Below are 16,288 nucleotides of genomic sequence, written 5' to 3'. Positions count from 1 at the left end.
AAAGCCAGAGAGAGGCTACAGGCGTCACGCAGAAGCCAGCCTGGTGTCTCACCTTTCCCGAGCGTGGATCCTTTCTGTTATCGTTATCTAGAGAAAGACGGGCCACCCAGAGAGGCTGGGTGGGGCTGAGTCTGCTCTTGGCATCTGGAGCTTTGTATAAGAGGCAGACTCCCAAACTACACAGATCACTCCTCCCCCTCAGGCGTCTGAGGTCCCAAGGCCTTGGCAAGTTTGAAGCAAATGAACAAATTATTCCATCTTCTGTGGGATCATTGGAACTAAACTGACATGTGAATCTTTCCTTTTCAAAGTTTTAGGAATAGACAGTGAGATACAAGGGGAGTTTGCCCTTTGGAGGGAAAGAAACGGAAGTAGGAATGAGATAGAATTGTAGGAGTCAGGTGATCGAAAGCAAGCACATATCCTGAGTAAGAAAGTGGTTCTTCCTTTCTTGAAATTCTGGGTAGAGGATAAAGTTAAAAAAGAAAGAAAGAAAGAAAGAAAGAAAGAAAGAAAGAAAGAAAGAAAGAAAGAAAGAAAGAAAAGAAAAAGAAAGAAAGAAAGAAAGAAAGAGAAAGAAAGAAAGAAAAAAGAAAAAAAGAAAAAAAGAAAAGAAAAAGGAAGAAAAAATGTTTTCATGCCCCAGGAATACTTGCAAGTCCAGATCATGGGCTGGTCTATTTCAGCCTCCCCAGCTTGGGGCATCTACTGCTCACAGGTTCCACTTTCTTTCCAGAGGAAGGGACAAAGAGGAGCTCATAAATCGTTTCTCAACTGATGCTTTTAAAAGAGCTCTTTGAAAAAATTCCATAATGACCTAGTGTTCCTTAATCTACAGCTCTGTTCTGGGACTGGATTTTAAAACTATAAATGTGATTAGAGTTGTTTGGTTTGGCATTGAGCTCATTGGCAACCTTGGTTCTTCAGGTTTGTCTTTGAAATAACAGTTTTCCATGTGAGGGTTGCTGGTTGGTTTCCAGGGAAGCGGGTGGGAGGGGTCTTAGCACTTCTGGAGCAGCCCAGGGGAGACGGGTAGGGTGGATTTAACTATTCATGGAAATTGGCTCTGCATTTCTTCGCTGCCATTTTTATTGTTCTTCTTTTACAGTTCAACCTCCTGTGGAAATCTGTTGGTTGGTTTTCCTGAAACTTGTTTTGGTGTGAGTTCTCCTGGAACCCCCTGAGGGGCTTGCAGTCCTCAATCCCCACCAGGTTTCACTTGGGGTGGGGGGAGGTGGGGGGGTGATCGCCACCTTGTGGCCACACCTAGCAAGTCTCTCCCTCCATTTAAATCCAGTCTACAAGGCCAACAGATTTGTTGTCTCCATCTCCCTCCCCCACCGTCCAGAAAGAACCCTGGAGAATGTGAGTTACTCTCTTGGGAACTATCTTTATCTAATGGCGAAATGAGAAAAGGGAAAACTATCTGGATCTTGGATCTAGGTAGTGGATCTGTTGCAGTTCTTGGGAGGTTTTGTTTGTAAACACCTGTGATTAGGATTGGGATTAAATCCTAATCCCACAGTTAAATTGCCTCTAGGCAGGGTCCACTTCTTGCCCTGTCAGTCCCGCAAGAGAAAGTGGTGTGTGTAGGTCAGTGCTTTGTGAGTATGTTTACTGGATCCACCCTTGGGAAGAATATAAATTTGGAGGAACAAAATAAGCAGGAATCAGTGAGTAAAATTAAAAAGCTTTGAGTTTAGTTGATCATGGATCTTGAGGAGAGAACGGGGCACAGTGCCTCTTGAAGATGGAGAAAACTCGTGAGAAAATCACTCAATTTAATAAAAGCAATATATACATCCTTTTATAGGAGGTTGGGTGAGCTAATCTTTGAAGTCTTTTTCTTGCTTTAAAAGTTTTTGAAATGAATTCAGGCAATGCTGCTGATACTATTTATAAAAATGTTCCATAGGGTAAAATGGTTGTAATGAAAGGAAGGTGGGTTTTGGTTTCCTCTGATACTTCCTAGCTTTCACCTGAATTGACCACATAAGGACTCATAATCTTTTTTTGTGTGTCAGTTGCCTTGATGAGGTAGGCTGTCCTAACACCACCCAGGCCCCTGGAATCTGCTTTTATGGGCAAAATCAACTCAGCCTCTTACGTGACATTACCTTTTCTGCAATGTTTTTTTCCTCTGTGTGTGTGTGTGTGTGTTTTATTTATGATCTCAGCCTTCCTTCCTCCGTCCTTCCCTCCTTCCTTCCGTCTCTCTTTCCCTAAAAAAAGCAGGGCTCCTGGTGAATTTTCATTACTTAATTGCACTCTCTCATCAATGCCAATTTCTAATTAGATTTTCAGGTCGGAAACTTGCACTACTGACCATCAAAACTGAAAAGGAAGTTGGTGGCCAGTCTAGTCTAAACTTTCATTCAACCCCCTGGGGGAGGGGGAACTGAGTCCCACACAGAGTGAGAAAACAATGATGTCACAGAGCCAATGACATGGTAGAGGAGGGGCCTATACCTTAGCCCTTGCTTCCTTTCCTAGTAATCACTGGTGTGTTCCATTCTCTAGCTCAATCTCTCAGTTTACACATTTCTTGAAAGGACTGTTTCTCTTTCTTCCTTGTCCTCCTTCTAGTAGGACAAGGGGTTTGGGTTTCTTTTGAAGCCCAAGCTAACCTGAGGAAGTGTCTATGTGGCCTCCACGTCCCAGCCCCGGGGTTTGTAAGCATAAAGTGTGATCAGCAGCCCAAGGGACTATCTTTTCTTGGGGATCAGAATCATGTTAGAGTGCAGCTATTTCCATTAGGAAATTGCTAGCTCTCAGGCTTTTCCAGCAACTGGTTGGGAAAGGAACATGATGCCCTAGTTTGGCTAACCACGGGGATTACAGAAAACAAAAGTGGGACCTGCAGGACCATGAGGAGGGGAAAGGGGAGGGCAACTGGGGAGCTGGCTATGGATTTCGGTAGAGGCTGCAGGGATGGCTGCACCTGACATTTGATTTGGAGAAGTCAAAGGGTCATGGTTTCTAGAGCCTCCAGCTCTCTTGGGCTTAAAAATCAAATCATGGTAGTGAAGAGAGCACATCTCATAAAATGGGAGGTAGGCCCACAGTCGTCCCCTGTTCACCTTTGGATTTCCAGATGTAATTTCCTCTGGCACTTTTCATTTTTCCTCTCAGAGGCAGAATAATAAAAGAAGATGGAGAAAGGCTTCTCATGATGCCAACTCATTAGAGAGGTCATTCCTATTTCCCACAGGACCAAAAAAAAAAAAAAAAAAAAGGAGCAAAAAACAAAAACAACTCCCCATGAATTTCACCTCTTTCCAGGAATTGTCAGTCAAAGGAATGGCTGGCTGATCACATAACTTCTTCTGACTCTTAATAAGCCACCCACATTAAGGAGAGCCTGGCTGAAGACAGAAATGAGGCCTTCTGTTTGCAATTCAGAAATAAGAAAAGAAAAGAAAATCCATGACAGATAGGACTAGAAACATGAAAATAGAGCCAGGTAAGATCTCTGTTTCCCATGGGACCATAATCTCAAATGGCAGATGCCCTGATTTCTACTATTGTCCTTTCCTCAATGTCTGACCCCAAAGGGTGAAAACTGCCACCATCTCCGAGACCCTTTCGCCCACAAAAGGAAGTTCTTCCGTTTGACCCAAGAGAGGGAGCAAGGACTTAGGACCCTCAGGGACACGGCCACTGTGGAGCTTGGGGCCAGGTGTGGACAATGCCTTGGGCTTGTGGGACCATGGGGGTCTAAGGGTAAGATGGACATAGGCACAGAATTGCTTGGGATGGGGAAGGAGGCGACTGCTCTTAAAAGGTAATAGGACACTTCGCTGGTAAGAGTGTCAGGCAATGACAATCTTTGGCCCATTGAAAAGGACTTGGGTTGTTGGGATGGGGTGAGGTTCATCTGCTTCCTCTCAAGGGGTGTGGATGGCAGAGCTCTCTTCCCAAGGCTTCTCCCAGGGGCTGCTGTGAGAATCTGACCATCCAAGGCGGTAACCTGAGCACGGATACCTGGAATGCCAGGCAACTCCTAGGAGGGCAGGAAAAGAAGGCCTGTTGCCATAGCAATCTGATTCTGGGACCTGCCTTTCCATGGGTCTCTTTAAAATGTTTCCGACTTTCCCTCCTTAGTGGGAAGGGAGGCAAAGGTTAGGGATGACTGGGTGGGAGGGAGCGTGGAGACCGAGGCCCAGGCCCGGGACAGCAGAAACCGCAAGCAGCTATGTCCTGCTTCCTTGAACGCCCTTCAAATGTTGCAAAGCACAGTACTCTTACCCCCCACCCCTTGTCTCATATTATAAAATACAAACAAATGACAGAAAGGGTCAGTCGGCCCAGGGCCACCGCTGCTCAGAACTGCAAGGACCGCCGTTTCCGCCCCGCTGGGAGACGGTGGTTATAGGGGCGCATCTTCATCTCCACGAAAGGGATGGAGAACTCGTGGCCTTTCCAGTGGTACCAGTTGATCCCCTGGGAAGGAGAAAGACATGCACGTCAGGCCATTGCCTCCCTGCCAGAGGGAACACCCAACTTGAAAAAGGGAGAACACCAGGAGTGGGGAATCCAAGATGAGAATTTGGCCGTATTCTATTAACATGAAGCTTTGTGGTCCAGCTTCTGATAAGGTCGGAGGAATAGAGTCTTTTTCCAGCTCTTCTTTTTTAATTTTTAAAAATGTTTATTTATTCATTCATGAGAGACACAGAGAGAGAAGCACAGACATAGGCAGAGGGAGAAGCGGGCTCCCTACCGGGAGCCCGATGCCGGACTCGATCCCAGGACCCCGGGATCACACCCTGAGCCGAAGGCAGATGCTCAACCACTGAGCCACCCAGTTGCCCCCCAGCTTTTCTTTTTAAGCATGCCTATGGCCTGAGTGTGCATCAGGACTGCACATCAGGTCACTTTCTTAACTGCCAGCTTTATGTTTTTGGCTGTCAGGGGTTGCACGCACCAGTTATTCGTGTTGAATTTCAAAATCCCCATAGTCTACTGGGCATTTTGTGGAGAATGATTGTGTTTGACTGCTCACTCCTGATGGGAGACTCGGGTGGTATCTACCTGTGGTGACCAGCCATCTCAGTTGGCTCAGGACTGAGGGGTTTCCCTGGCTGCTGGCCCTTGGTGCCCAAAATGGGAAAGTCTCCGTTGGTCCAGTTGGTCCAGTTGGTCACCCTATCACCCAGCCCAGCCTGTGGACTTGTGGTCTCTAATGGGGAATTACAATCCAGTTTATCTGACCTCTCCTTCCATGGGACCCTTCTTTAGAGAAAGTTGAGCCTGTGAAGCTGACTCTAAAATTGATAAACTCTCCATGGGATCGTTTAGGTGAGGAAATGGAATGTACTGGTGGTCAAGGGCTTCTCTGGGTGAGTTCTATCTAGCTCCTGAGTCCAGATGCTTTTCTTTCCCTCCTCTGGCATCTGCTTTGTCCTGTCCTTATCCCAGGGCCTACATTACTCATGATAGTCCTTTCTTAAGACTTAGTATTTTATTTTTACAAAGGGAAATGTAAGACTCACTTGTGCACTGAACACATAAAGCTAAGGGATGGTGGGTTCCATAGGTCTGGGTCATTCATAACAGTGGCGAGCTTCACGTACCTGACTGTGCCTGGACTCTCCATATTTCCCATTGAGGTTGGTCCGGTGGCAGTTCTTGTACCACCAGGCCCCCTTGTAAGACATGGCGCAGTTGGTAACAGCAACATCATTGTCTCTGTCCTCTGTGGAGAAAGGGCGCCCCTGATGATAGCTGAGAGAGTCCCCTGTAAAAAAGGGATGCTTCTGTGAGGCCATCTGATTCGTTAGTCTTTTTTTTTTTTTCCACTCTATGCATTTTATGGGCTATAGGGGAGGGGCCGCCTCCATGTCACCACTCATAATTTCTTCAGCCACTCCAGGCTGGGGCCCTGGGGGTCCTGCTGGTGGCTGGGCACATCGGGCATGTTCCCATCATCTCGGATAGTTGTAGGGCGTGGCCTGGTTGATCATGGTGGCATATTTGGTGAAGGGACTGAGGGTGGGCAGAATCACGGCGAGGCCCCCAATGGTGAAGGGTGCGACCAGCACCGGCTCTTTGGTCCAGGCATCCTTGAGGAAGGCGTTGAGACCCGGGCAAGGAGGGTCACTGTCCTGACCATCTTGGTCTCTGTGGTGGCAGCAGCCTGATTTGTTAATCTTTTGTCAGGATTCTCTGGACGTTTGGCCCACTCCCAACAAACCTACCCTCTACTTAAGGAACTTTCCATTTACTTCTCCCATTTCCACCTGTTCCCTCAGCCAGACTGTATGGAACTCTAACTCCACCTTATCCCCTGGGTCAGCTCTTCGATACTGCTCTCTGCAACTCATTTCCTCATCCCTCTGACCTTCTGCTCCGAGCTCTGTCCACTCAGTCCACCTTACCTTCCCTACCTGTTGCCTCTGGGCCTGCACTGGGCACCAGCATTCATGATTCTTTTATTTCCAGAGGAGACAGTGATGAGACATGGCAACTTGAGTCAATCTGGGTTACCACCATGCATCTATGGCCTGGCCTTCTCCATGGTTTACTTGGCCTGGTCAACCCTCACCCAAAACCTCACATTCAGAACTTGATGCCACATGTAAAAAGGGACCTCAGCAAGCTAGAGTTCCTGTCCATAGGAGAAAACATCATGAGAAAATCCTAATCATGTCAGCTCATGCTATTGAATGAACATTATTATAGATGCTTCTGAGGTTACTTTAAGCCAGGAGAGACCACAGTTTTGGGTCATCTGTGGTATATGAGTCCACATTCATGGTGGCCACTCAATGGCCCTACTGCTTCCCACCACAGCTTAACTGTGAGGGGATGAACTTTATTCTGTGAGGAAACCTGATCCCCTCAGGTCAGTTGGATTGTAACTCAACATATCATGTCTCTGTCCCATCCTTTTCATCTTCTTTTCCCAGGTTCCAAGGATTCCGGTTTTGTGTCCATTGAGAGCTAATCCCAGTACCTGACACTCATTCTTTCCCATTTCTTTCAGATCCAGAAGAAGGCAGGAAAGATTTCTTATTTTTTTCATATAATATATATATATATTAATATATATATAGCATCTTTACCTCCTCTAATCCTAAATAATATTCATAGCCTTTATCTTTAAAACTTCTTGGATTAATCCGTTACTTTCTTTATATCAGTTTGACTCTGTTACCTCTACCCATCTCACATCTTCTCATCTTCCGCTTATCCTTCTGTATTCTAGAATTTCCTCTCAAATTGCCCTGGAATAATTCTCTCCAGCTTCCATTCCGATGTTGCCTGCTACTGCCTTGGATATATCTTGGTGTTAGTCTTTATCTCCTTCCAAAATCTGGCTTCCCTTCTCATTTCTGCCTCATATCCATATTCAGTACATTGTCTAAGTCTTGGTTTTTCTCTCTCAAGCCACCGTTCAGATTTATACCCTTCTCTTAATCCCTCACATTAGTCAAGTCTCCTGTTATCTCCTATCAGGATTAACGCAGCATCTGCCAGCCGATCTCTGCTCTTCGTTCAGATTTACTTTCTCCAGTGTATGGCTGTCACATTAGTATCCTCAAACCCAAAAGACTCAGGACCTACCGTGGTTCCCCACTGCTCACCATAGTAAGACTACTCCCTTGGTTTCAAGGCCCTTCAGGGTCTAGCTCCACCCTACTCCACCAATCTTCTTTCTGTTTCTTCTGAACTCACATCCTGCCTTAGGGAGCCAAGCCTTTCATGCCTGCCTTCCCTCCACAAAAATTGCTCCTTTCATGACTTCTCATCCAGGGTTTGCCTTCCCTCACCATTGGAATCCCAGCCAGATGTTGCTCCTTCCAAGGCCAATGAATACCCGGTAAGGTGGAAATGAGTACCATTTCTTTTGTGGTTCTTTTTAAAAATAGCTGTTTAGTTCTTACAGAGGCCAAGGCCAAGTCTTATGCTTCTTTTGAGTCCCTGTAACTTGTACAATGAACTTCTAAGGGTTGTTCAACAACCTCTTATTTCTAACTTGATTTGGAGTTTTCAGTTCTAATCCAGTTAGAGTCCTGATTAGAGACTTAGATATTTGTAACCTTGAGAAATGGGGACAGGAGAAAGGACTGAACTTGATTTAGAGGCCATGGGATGGATTGTTACCATTAAGGCCAAATGGTACTCATTTCCACCTTACTGGGCATTCATTGGCCTAGGAAGTTAAGATAAAAGCCAGAGGAATTGGGTGATGCTAAATGTCGGAAAGAAAGGATGGGCTCTTCCCCACTGGAGACCTTCTGGTCTAGAAAAAGTAACCATTGGGTAGAGCTGCCCAGAGGAAGGAGCAGCCTACGTAAGCCCAGGTTTTCACTTTCTGAGGAAGATGAACTGAACATTTCAAGGGAGGAATCAGATTGTAATTAATTTATAATGACTGGCCAATTTGCTCATAGGATTTCCATTTGCCTATGAGACATGAAAGTAGGATGCAGTCCCATAGTCCTGCCCTCCACTGGGCCTGGGAGCAAGATGGAGCTGCGGTAAAGGCAATAGTGGTTGGACCTATAGGGGGCAGAGAGAAGAAGCCTGGAGCAGGTGGGATTTGGAGGAAGGTAGGACATGGTAGCAAGGGGCAAGGCTTGCTTTTCTTCCTGTGGGAAGAATAAAAACTGCTTTTCTACAGGCACAATTCCAATCTTAGGGAGTGGATTGTATCAGGTTTTTTAAAAAAATGATTCGTCTGACATGTTGTTTAATATACTCCATTTCAGTGGCTCTTTTTATGTCCAAAGTGTGGTAAATTGGAACTTTTGTTGAGGGCACTCCGGGCAGATCTGACCCACTGCTGTTGGGAATAATCTCCGATTTGAACAATAACACAGTGTGTCTTTTTACAGAGTAAGAATACCTGGCTGGGAAGAGAAATACTTGGACAGATGCAGTAATTCGAAGGGCAACACCATGATAATCTTCCTAATTCCAGAAAGCATAAAAACGCTGCTAAAATTATACATTAGCATTTAGCCCCAAAATTAGGGTTAATGAAAGGACCAATAAGTCCATGTACCAAACAGTAGAATGTTCGGCAAAACAGGCTTTATGAAAAGTGCTATAATAGAACCCAGGAAACAGATTGGCAAAGCCTAAGAAGCAGACTGGATATTATATTCTGATAAAACTACTAATGCAACAGAGCTTATAGAGATGGTTGTTCTACTTAGTAGAAATGTCATAAAAATCTATACAGGAAACATGACCATGTTTCTGGTTCTTGTGGAGGAATGAGAAGAAATGTGGCCAGTGAGGGTCATTCTAGCTCTCTGACTTGCCTTTGACCCAGGCGTTGCTTTCTGACTGCTGAGGGGAGGGGTCCTCTCAGAGTATGGAGGAGTCTGCTTTATTTCCATTAGTTGCAAGATGGTTTCCTAGATGTCATCGCAGGGGGAGATTTCTAGCCAGACAGTAGATGATTATGCTGTCGTTGGATAAGAGCCCATATTGATTAATCTAGACAAGAAAAATAATCCTTTGCCCTCACACTGCACTTTTTTTTTTTTTGAACTTTAAAAGTACTTTCATTGCATTGATTGCATTTTTGTCCTGACTACTCTGTGAAGTGGGGCAGGCATCATTATCGTGATTTTTTCAGACGAGGAAACTGAAATCCTGAGAAATTGGTTTCGGGTCACCGGGGTGGGTAAGGGACAGCCCGAACCAGCGCCGGTGGTTCCCAGCCCTCCACCCGCGCCCTGAGGCTGGCAGGGGATTCACCTGCTGGGTGGGCGCGGCCACTTCCCCGGGGCAGCTCAGGCCTAGACTGTGGCAGAGGGTGGTACCTAGACTGCAGGTGCCCCCGGCCAGGGGTCTGCTCAGGGGCCAGGGTACCTGCAGTGCCATTGTAGCCTCCTAGACGCAGCTTGTACAGGCTTCTAGCATCCTCCACGGAGAACTTGTCGTAGTAGGCGAAGGCAGCCTCCTGGCCGTCCCGCATGTCCACGCGCAGCTCGTAGCGGCCCTGGGATGTGATCCTGTGTATGTTGTCCAGCCCTGTGGGGAAGAGCCGAGGATGCAGGTGGATGGGAGGGAGGCGGGACTGTGGCCTAGTCCTGGATGTTATGGAGGAGGAAGGGGAGGCGGATTGCTTTTGCCCTCAGCCCGTCTCAGGCCGTTTATCAGACAGACCTTGCCAGACTCAGAAATTCCTCCTGCAAAAAGACAAGCCCTGGTCTGCTGATGGGTTTCTACCGCAGGTCAGCTCGGGGGTCCTAACAGCCAGTCTTGACTCAAGAATAGACAAGCCTTGAACCTCAGGATTCCTGGCCCTGTCCCTTCCCACCTTCCACTCCGGACCATGGTGTTGGCTGAAAATGACAAGAGGCATTACGTGGGCATGCAGCCTTTGGTGTGGGTGGTAGGAGGCCAGAGGTAGAAACACTGATCAGAGGAGTTCAGGACCGGTGCTAGGAGCACGGGAGAGCCAGGCATCCTGGCATCATCGCCGTTTGCAGATAGGCTGCAAAGGGTCTTCTGTTCGTCTTGCATTACACCGCCTCCCCCTTTCTCAGCCTCCAGCCTTCCTGGGGTTCCTATAGCCAAGTCAGGGGATGTTGCCATTTGTCTAACCTACCTGCTGCAGCTTGCATTGCCACCTCTGCACTGGTCTTCTGGGTGATTATTTTCACCCCTCTGCTTCTCTTTGGGCTCTAAGCTTCCAAGGGCCTTGGTCTAATAAATCCTCATAAGGTGCAAACCTCTGTGAGCCCACATCCTCCTCGGTGATGTTTTCTCCTATCTATTCCGTTGTCCGCTTGCCCCGGCTGGCTGTACTCCGGGACTTTCTGATTTTGACCTACCTGTCCAGACTTTGAACCACTCACCTTGCCTTGCTGGTGATCTCTGATCTCCTCCCGATTTCTATCTGCCTACTGAACCGAGGTCCTCTTGCTTTGCTGTCATACCTGATATCTATCAGAGTACCCCATGATGAGAATAAAAGAATCGTGCAGATGAAAGGGAATTTAGAGATTACTTAGGCTAATCTCTTTGTGGAAAAGAAGTAATGTTATTAGCTAAGGACCACCTGGGTCTTTCTGTTTCCCTATCCTGTTTGAGATTTAAAGCTTCACATTGATTATAAATTGAAGGCTGTTTGCTGTTTGCTGGGTTGCTGACCCAAAACCTACCCTAGATTTGTGCTTGTGTGGATGTAGTGAATCCTGAGGGTGCCTGGCCAGATGCCCGTAATAGATGGTGGGCATATGCCCCAGCAACTACATGTGTTGGCTGCTAACAGCTCACGGCTGCCTTCTTCCTAGATAATTGCCCTTGACTAAATAGGAGCCACTTCCCCTTGGAAGCTACCTTCTTCCCCTGTGCCTTGAAGCAGACCTTTCTTTATTAATGCCTGGTATAGGGAGTACAAAAGGCCAGCCCCCTGCCCTGGTGGGAACCAACTCTGAGGAGCAGTTCATGCTCCAGAGTTTCTCTGAGGATCGTACTGAAGATCATCTCTTACCAAAACCACATTTTTGCACATTTTTCTTTGCTCTATCTAGCTTCCTCCATTCCCCTGCTCCTGAGAACACTCCCTGAATAAATCTCTTGAACAAGAATCCTTGTTTCTGGCTCTGCTTCTGGGGAACCCAAGTTAGGATACAAACCATGGGTCATAGTTACCCTCAACCTGAGTATTGCTGCCCTACTACAGATCACCAGGCCATGCCTCTGTTTAAGAGTCCTCACTGGCTCCCCATTACCTATGACATTATATCAAGACTTCTTTTCCTGGCCTTAGGTACCACAATGTGCCTTCATTCAACCCACCCACCCTCATTTTCTTATTTCCCTGACCTGCACCTTTCCTCTGGTTGGATGGTTTCTTTACCAGACCATTTACACATGTCAGAACAATCCCCGCCTTCCCTCTTTTCCTGTCCCCTTCCCTCCTGCATTCTCCTGACTCATTGCCCAGTGCCTCCTCCAAAGCTGACCTCTCCCCTCTCTGAGTATCTGTGCCTTTTCATTGGTAGTTCATAGATTGGTCCAGTGTTTCTCAGTGTGGGGTGGCATCTCTCATGATCTGAGAAATATTTTGGGAATAAGGACTAACAAACCTTAAACATATTGGGAGAAAGGTGTTCTCCAAATTCTCCTTCTTAATAGTTGAAGGAGAAATCTTAACTTGCATCCTAACCCTGACTCCCCGTCTCAGCTTGGTTCTAGTACTTTGTGGTGAACACCCAACACTTGCTAACTTTCATTTGTACCACCTACAGCAACATCAAGCTTGGAGCCCCCGGATTTAACTGTTGTTTGGGATGCCTGGGTGGCTCAGTGGTTGAGCGTCTGCCCTTGGCTCAGGTCATGATCCCCGGGTCCTGGGATTGAGTTCTGCAACAGGCTCACCACAGGGAGCCTGCATTTCCCTCTGCCTATATCTCTGCCTCTCTCTGCGTGTCTCATGAATAAATAAATAAATAAAGTCTTTTAAAAATACCTATCATTTATTAGTATGAATATTTTTTCCTCTTCATTGTATTAATTTTTAAGGCTCCCTTTTGTTTTGGCACAAAATAATTAGGTTTCCGTTTTGGGAAATGCTATAAAGTTTCTTTCACAAAACAGTAGATTTAATTAAATAAAGCAAGTGATATAGAGAAAATTTAAGTGCACGGTAGTTTAGCTAACTTCACAGATAATGGAAAAATCATGGTAGCGGTGCATCGTGGCTGAGGTCTGGGGACAAGCCCTGTCTGCCGGTTTGTGCACACTGTACTTGTCTCTCAAGCTGTATGCAAACTCCTAGAAGGTAAAAGTACTTCCTATTCATATTGTCTCTCAATGTTCTTACACTGCAGTTTTATTACCTATGTCAGCCAAAGCAGATCTGGGCACCTAATAGATACTCAATAGATTCTTAACATTGACTGGTGCCTACACTTTGAGTACCTACCATCTCAGGCACTATAACAGGCAATGGGATTAGAAGATGACTAAAATATGGTCCCACTCTTGAAAGAAGTTTACATAGTATAGTCAAGAGAGACAGAGAGAAAAATGGATGCTGTGCCATTTCTCCCACAGGCAAAGGGTGAGAACATTGGGCAGGATAGGTTCTATGGAGGAAGAGGAGTTTAGTTGGGTCTTTGAATATCCACAGATGGGCACCCAGGTGTACAGGACAGGGAGATGGTGGGCTGGTAGGTATTCTTTGCAGCGGAAGCATCAGTGATTCTGAATGTTTGGAGTTTGGTGTTGGTGTGTGTATGGGGGTGGGGTGAGAGGAATGAGGTACTTGGTGGTGGGGAGCAGGCTCCAGAGGTAGATTAGAGAGGGCCTTGGAGCTCTGCTAAGGTGTTCGGCTTTCACCTGGTGGTGATTAGGAGTCACTGAAAGGGTTTACAAATGAGGTTAACCACTGCTCAGATTTTGGGTGTGAGGAAGATGGCCATGTGGACAATGGAGCAGTCCTGGAGGCCGAGAGATCAGATAGGGAGCTGTCGTGTGAGCATCCAGCAGAAAGACAGTGAGGCCCAGGTGACATGGTGAAAGGGACATAGAGAGGAGACCACAAAAACGGAACCCGGTTATTCACCTGTCCTCCTGCCTCCCTATATGGAAATCTAACCAAGAGGGAGACGCAGGTAATCTATATACTGCTTTCCAGGATTGGCACCTCTGCCAGCTGCCTGGGCGGGGTGTGTATTCACCTTCTCACCCCAGTTCAGTTCTCAGTGTGTACCTCCTGCTTGTGTCAGACCTCTAGGAGATAGCAGGACACCTCCAAGGCTGTTTTCATTTTTCTCTTCCCTTGTCAAGTCAGGTAACAACATTCCTCCAGGGAGCTGGGGCAGGGTCACTGCCTCCTTTCTCTCCTGAGCTGCAGGCTGGCTGGGGGTCCTCGGTTTCTGAGAAGTGACAGGCCAGCTGGCTGTGGCCTGCACCCCCCTCCCAGCCCCCACCAGGCAGCTCACTTCCTCTGTCAAGACCCATCAGCATAAGAGACTATTAATGAGGATGGGAAGAGACAGAGCAAAGAGGAAAACACCACAAGAAGATAAAAACAGATCAATAGTGGAGCCAAACAGAGCAAGAGGTACTGAAAGCAATTCACGAGCTGTCAAGTTCTCAACAGACTCGGTGTTTCTGATCATCCCCGATGGACACAGAAAGGAGAGAGATGGACAAAAAGCCAGAGCGGGGTTCCAAGGGGAAGCACAAAGGAGGATTACCCAGCCAAAACTCATCCTCCAGGTTCCCGAAGCCAACACGGTACTCAGCCCATTTCCGGAAAAAGTCAGTTTGGCCATTCTGTCGTCTCTGGAACACCTGTGAGGGAGAAAGGAGCAGAAATAAAGTGATGCTAAAGAAAATAAAATCTCATGAGTAAAACCGCTGTAACCGAGTTTTCTATCTGCCATGACAAAGATGCTCAGATAAGGAACATTGCGGTATCCACACGGCCGTTTTCATAGGAGATGCTCAGAGCTCTTCTCTTGAAGTGCATCATTCCTGATGAATAGGCCAGGGTGCGATGTTGACACTAATATGCACCCCTGCAATGTAGGAAGGATCCAGGATACGTATCAAGCCCCCAAATAGTCAAGGGGAAATCGGCTAGACTCTCAAATAATCTTTTTTGTAGCACAGAGTGCAATAGAAAGCATTTCTCACCAAAAGCACAGGACTAACTTCAAAATCAGCTAGTAACTGTCATCATCCTATTGCAGGCAAAGCAACTACATATCATTCGCTTTCCGAGCTGTTTAGGTGCTGATTTCATCTAACCTCCAATGCATCAGCCTCGGCTTCAATTTCCAATTATGCTTTAAGAAGGGGGCACAAATATGTCAGAAACATAAAAGAAAATGTCTCCCAAGAGTAGCTTATGAGCACAGCCACCATTTAACTCCATTAAAAATCTATCCATTTTGCACCAAGAAAAAAATCCAGTGCTGTGTGTTAGGAGTGCCAGAGGGGGATCCACAGGAGGGCAGTGGGGCTGCATGCATGGAGGGACTCAGCTAATGCTGGGCTGCTTTAGGGTCAAGTTGTGGGAACTTTCCTGTACGCATAGTGGGCTGCACTGCTCAGTGGGGCCATTGTGAAGCTGTCCTTTCTCTTCTCTTGGTATTGCCCTATTAGACGTGGAAGGAGAGTCTTCTCTCTTTCCCTGACCACTGGTGCATCTTGAAGGCTGTGGCAGCTCTGGGGAAGAACCAAGGAGGCCAGGGAAGATGGGGGCAGGGGTGGCCTTTGTAACTAGAGATGGCTATCCGTGCTCTGCCCCTTATCTGCTCCCCCATATGCAGTCCTCCCATAGACCTCTCCACTAAGGCTCACTTCTTCCTGTAGAGGACCCCCCTCCTACAGCGAATCCACCCCCTCTACTCCTTTACGATTGCTGCAGCCTTCAGCAGGCAAGACCCCTGAGCTTTTCTGAGCCACTACTCCCTTTCCCCGGCAGCCTGCTGCATTAACTATTCTTGCAGAAGGAACAAAAGGGGCCCCTTCATTGGGCCAGGCCACTGCTGCCTCCATATGCTTAATCCTTACAGTGCTTGGCCACATCTTTGACTGGGTTGCTGAACAAAGGCCCAGAAGCAATGAAGAGCCCAAACATGGACAGATAGGGGATGGAGGAGGACTGGCCAGAGGAAGGTGAGATTTGGATCCATAAGCATTGAGCCAGATGGATGAGACACCAAGGATGTTTGTGTGCATGGAGAATAGCCATATATACTTACAATCCATCCACCCCCATCCGTGGTCATGTCGCAGTACACCTGTAACTTCCGGCTTAGCTCTCCATTGAGAAAAATGGTGTAAACCCCACTCAGAGTGTCTCCATTCATCAAATGCTGGGCACAGTCTTGAGGATGAGGAAACACTCGGCCCCCTGCATAGGAAAAGAGGTAATTCCAGAAAGGATCCATTGTCCTACTATGTGTAATGACTCCTTGGATTGGGGAAGATTATAGAGAACCTTGTGGTACTTCATTAAGAGCTGTAAGGAATCTTCACTGGATCTCAAGCAGTGCTTGGGAACCTTGCATCGTCCTACATTCCCCATCTCTGATGCTGGATTTATCATACAATATACAGTTTTACAGTATCTGAGGACCAAAGATCTGGGCTCACAGTCTGGCTCCTTCTCTTACCTATTTGCTTAGCTTTAGGTAAATGTACTGACTTCCCTGGGTATCAGTTTTCTTATCAGTAAAATGGGCCTAGTAAAAATATCCCCCAACACACTTTCACCCTTGGTGAAATGCAGCTAGTAGGGTTACTCAGATGATGATTACAGATGCATGGGCCATAATAGATGAGTGTAGGGCCCACA

At 46.9% G+C, this 16,288-nt stretch overlaps 1 protein-coding gene and 1 pseudogene across 1 annotated transcript in view; both read right to left on the bottom strand.

Moving 5' to 3' along the window:
- Positions 1-1,678: 1,678 nt before the first annotated feature.
- The window catches only part of TNR (tenascin R), a 403,980-nt gene continuing 389,370 nt past the window's right edge, over positions 1,679-16,288 (bottom strand). Inside the window, 5 exon segments of the mRNA XM_025430226.3 lie at positions 1,679-4,443; positions 5,577-5,740; positions 9,832-9,993; positions 14,178-14,274; positions 15,693-15,844. Coding sequence (XP_025286011.3) covers positions 4,324-4,443; positions 5,577-5,740; positions 9,832-9,993; positions 14,178-14,274; positions 15,693-15,844 — 695 coding nt within the window. The 3' untranslated portion in view covers positions 1,679-4,323.
- On the bottom strand, positions 5,852-6,326 carry LOC112648641 (NADH dehydrogenase [ubiquinone] 1 alpha subcomplex subunit 3-like; annotated as a pseudogene).

The sequence above is a fragment of the Canis lupus genome, chromosome 7, assembly GCF_003254725.2.
Source record: "Canis lupus dingo isolate Sandy chromosome 7, ASM325472v2, whole genome shotgun sequence".
Lineage (NCBI taxonomy): Eukaryota > Metazoa > Chordata > Mammalia > Carnivora > Canidae > Canis > Canis lupus.
The sequence above is the reverse complement of the archived record's forward strand: the minus strand, read 5'-3'. Positions and strand labels throughout refer to the sequence as shown.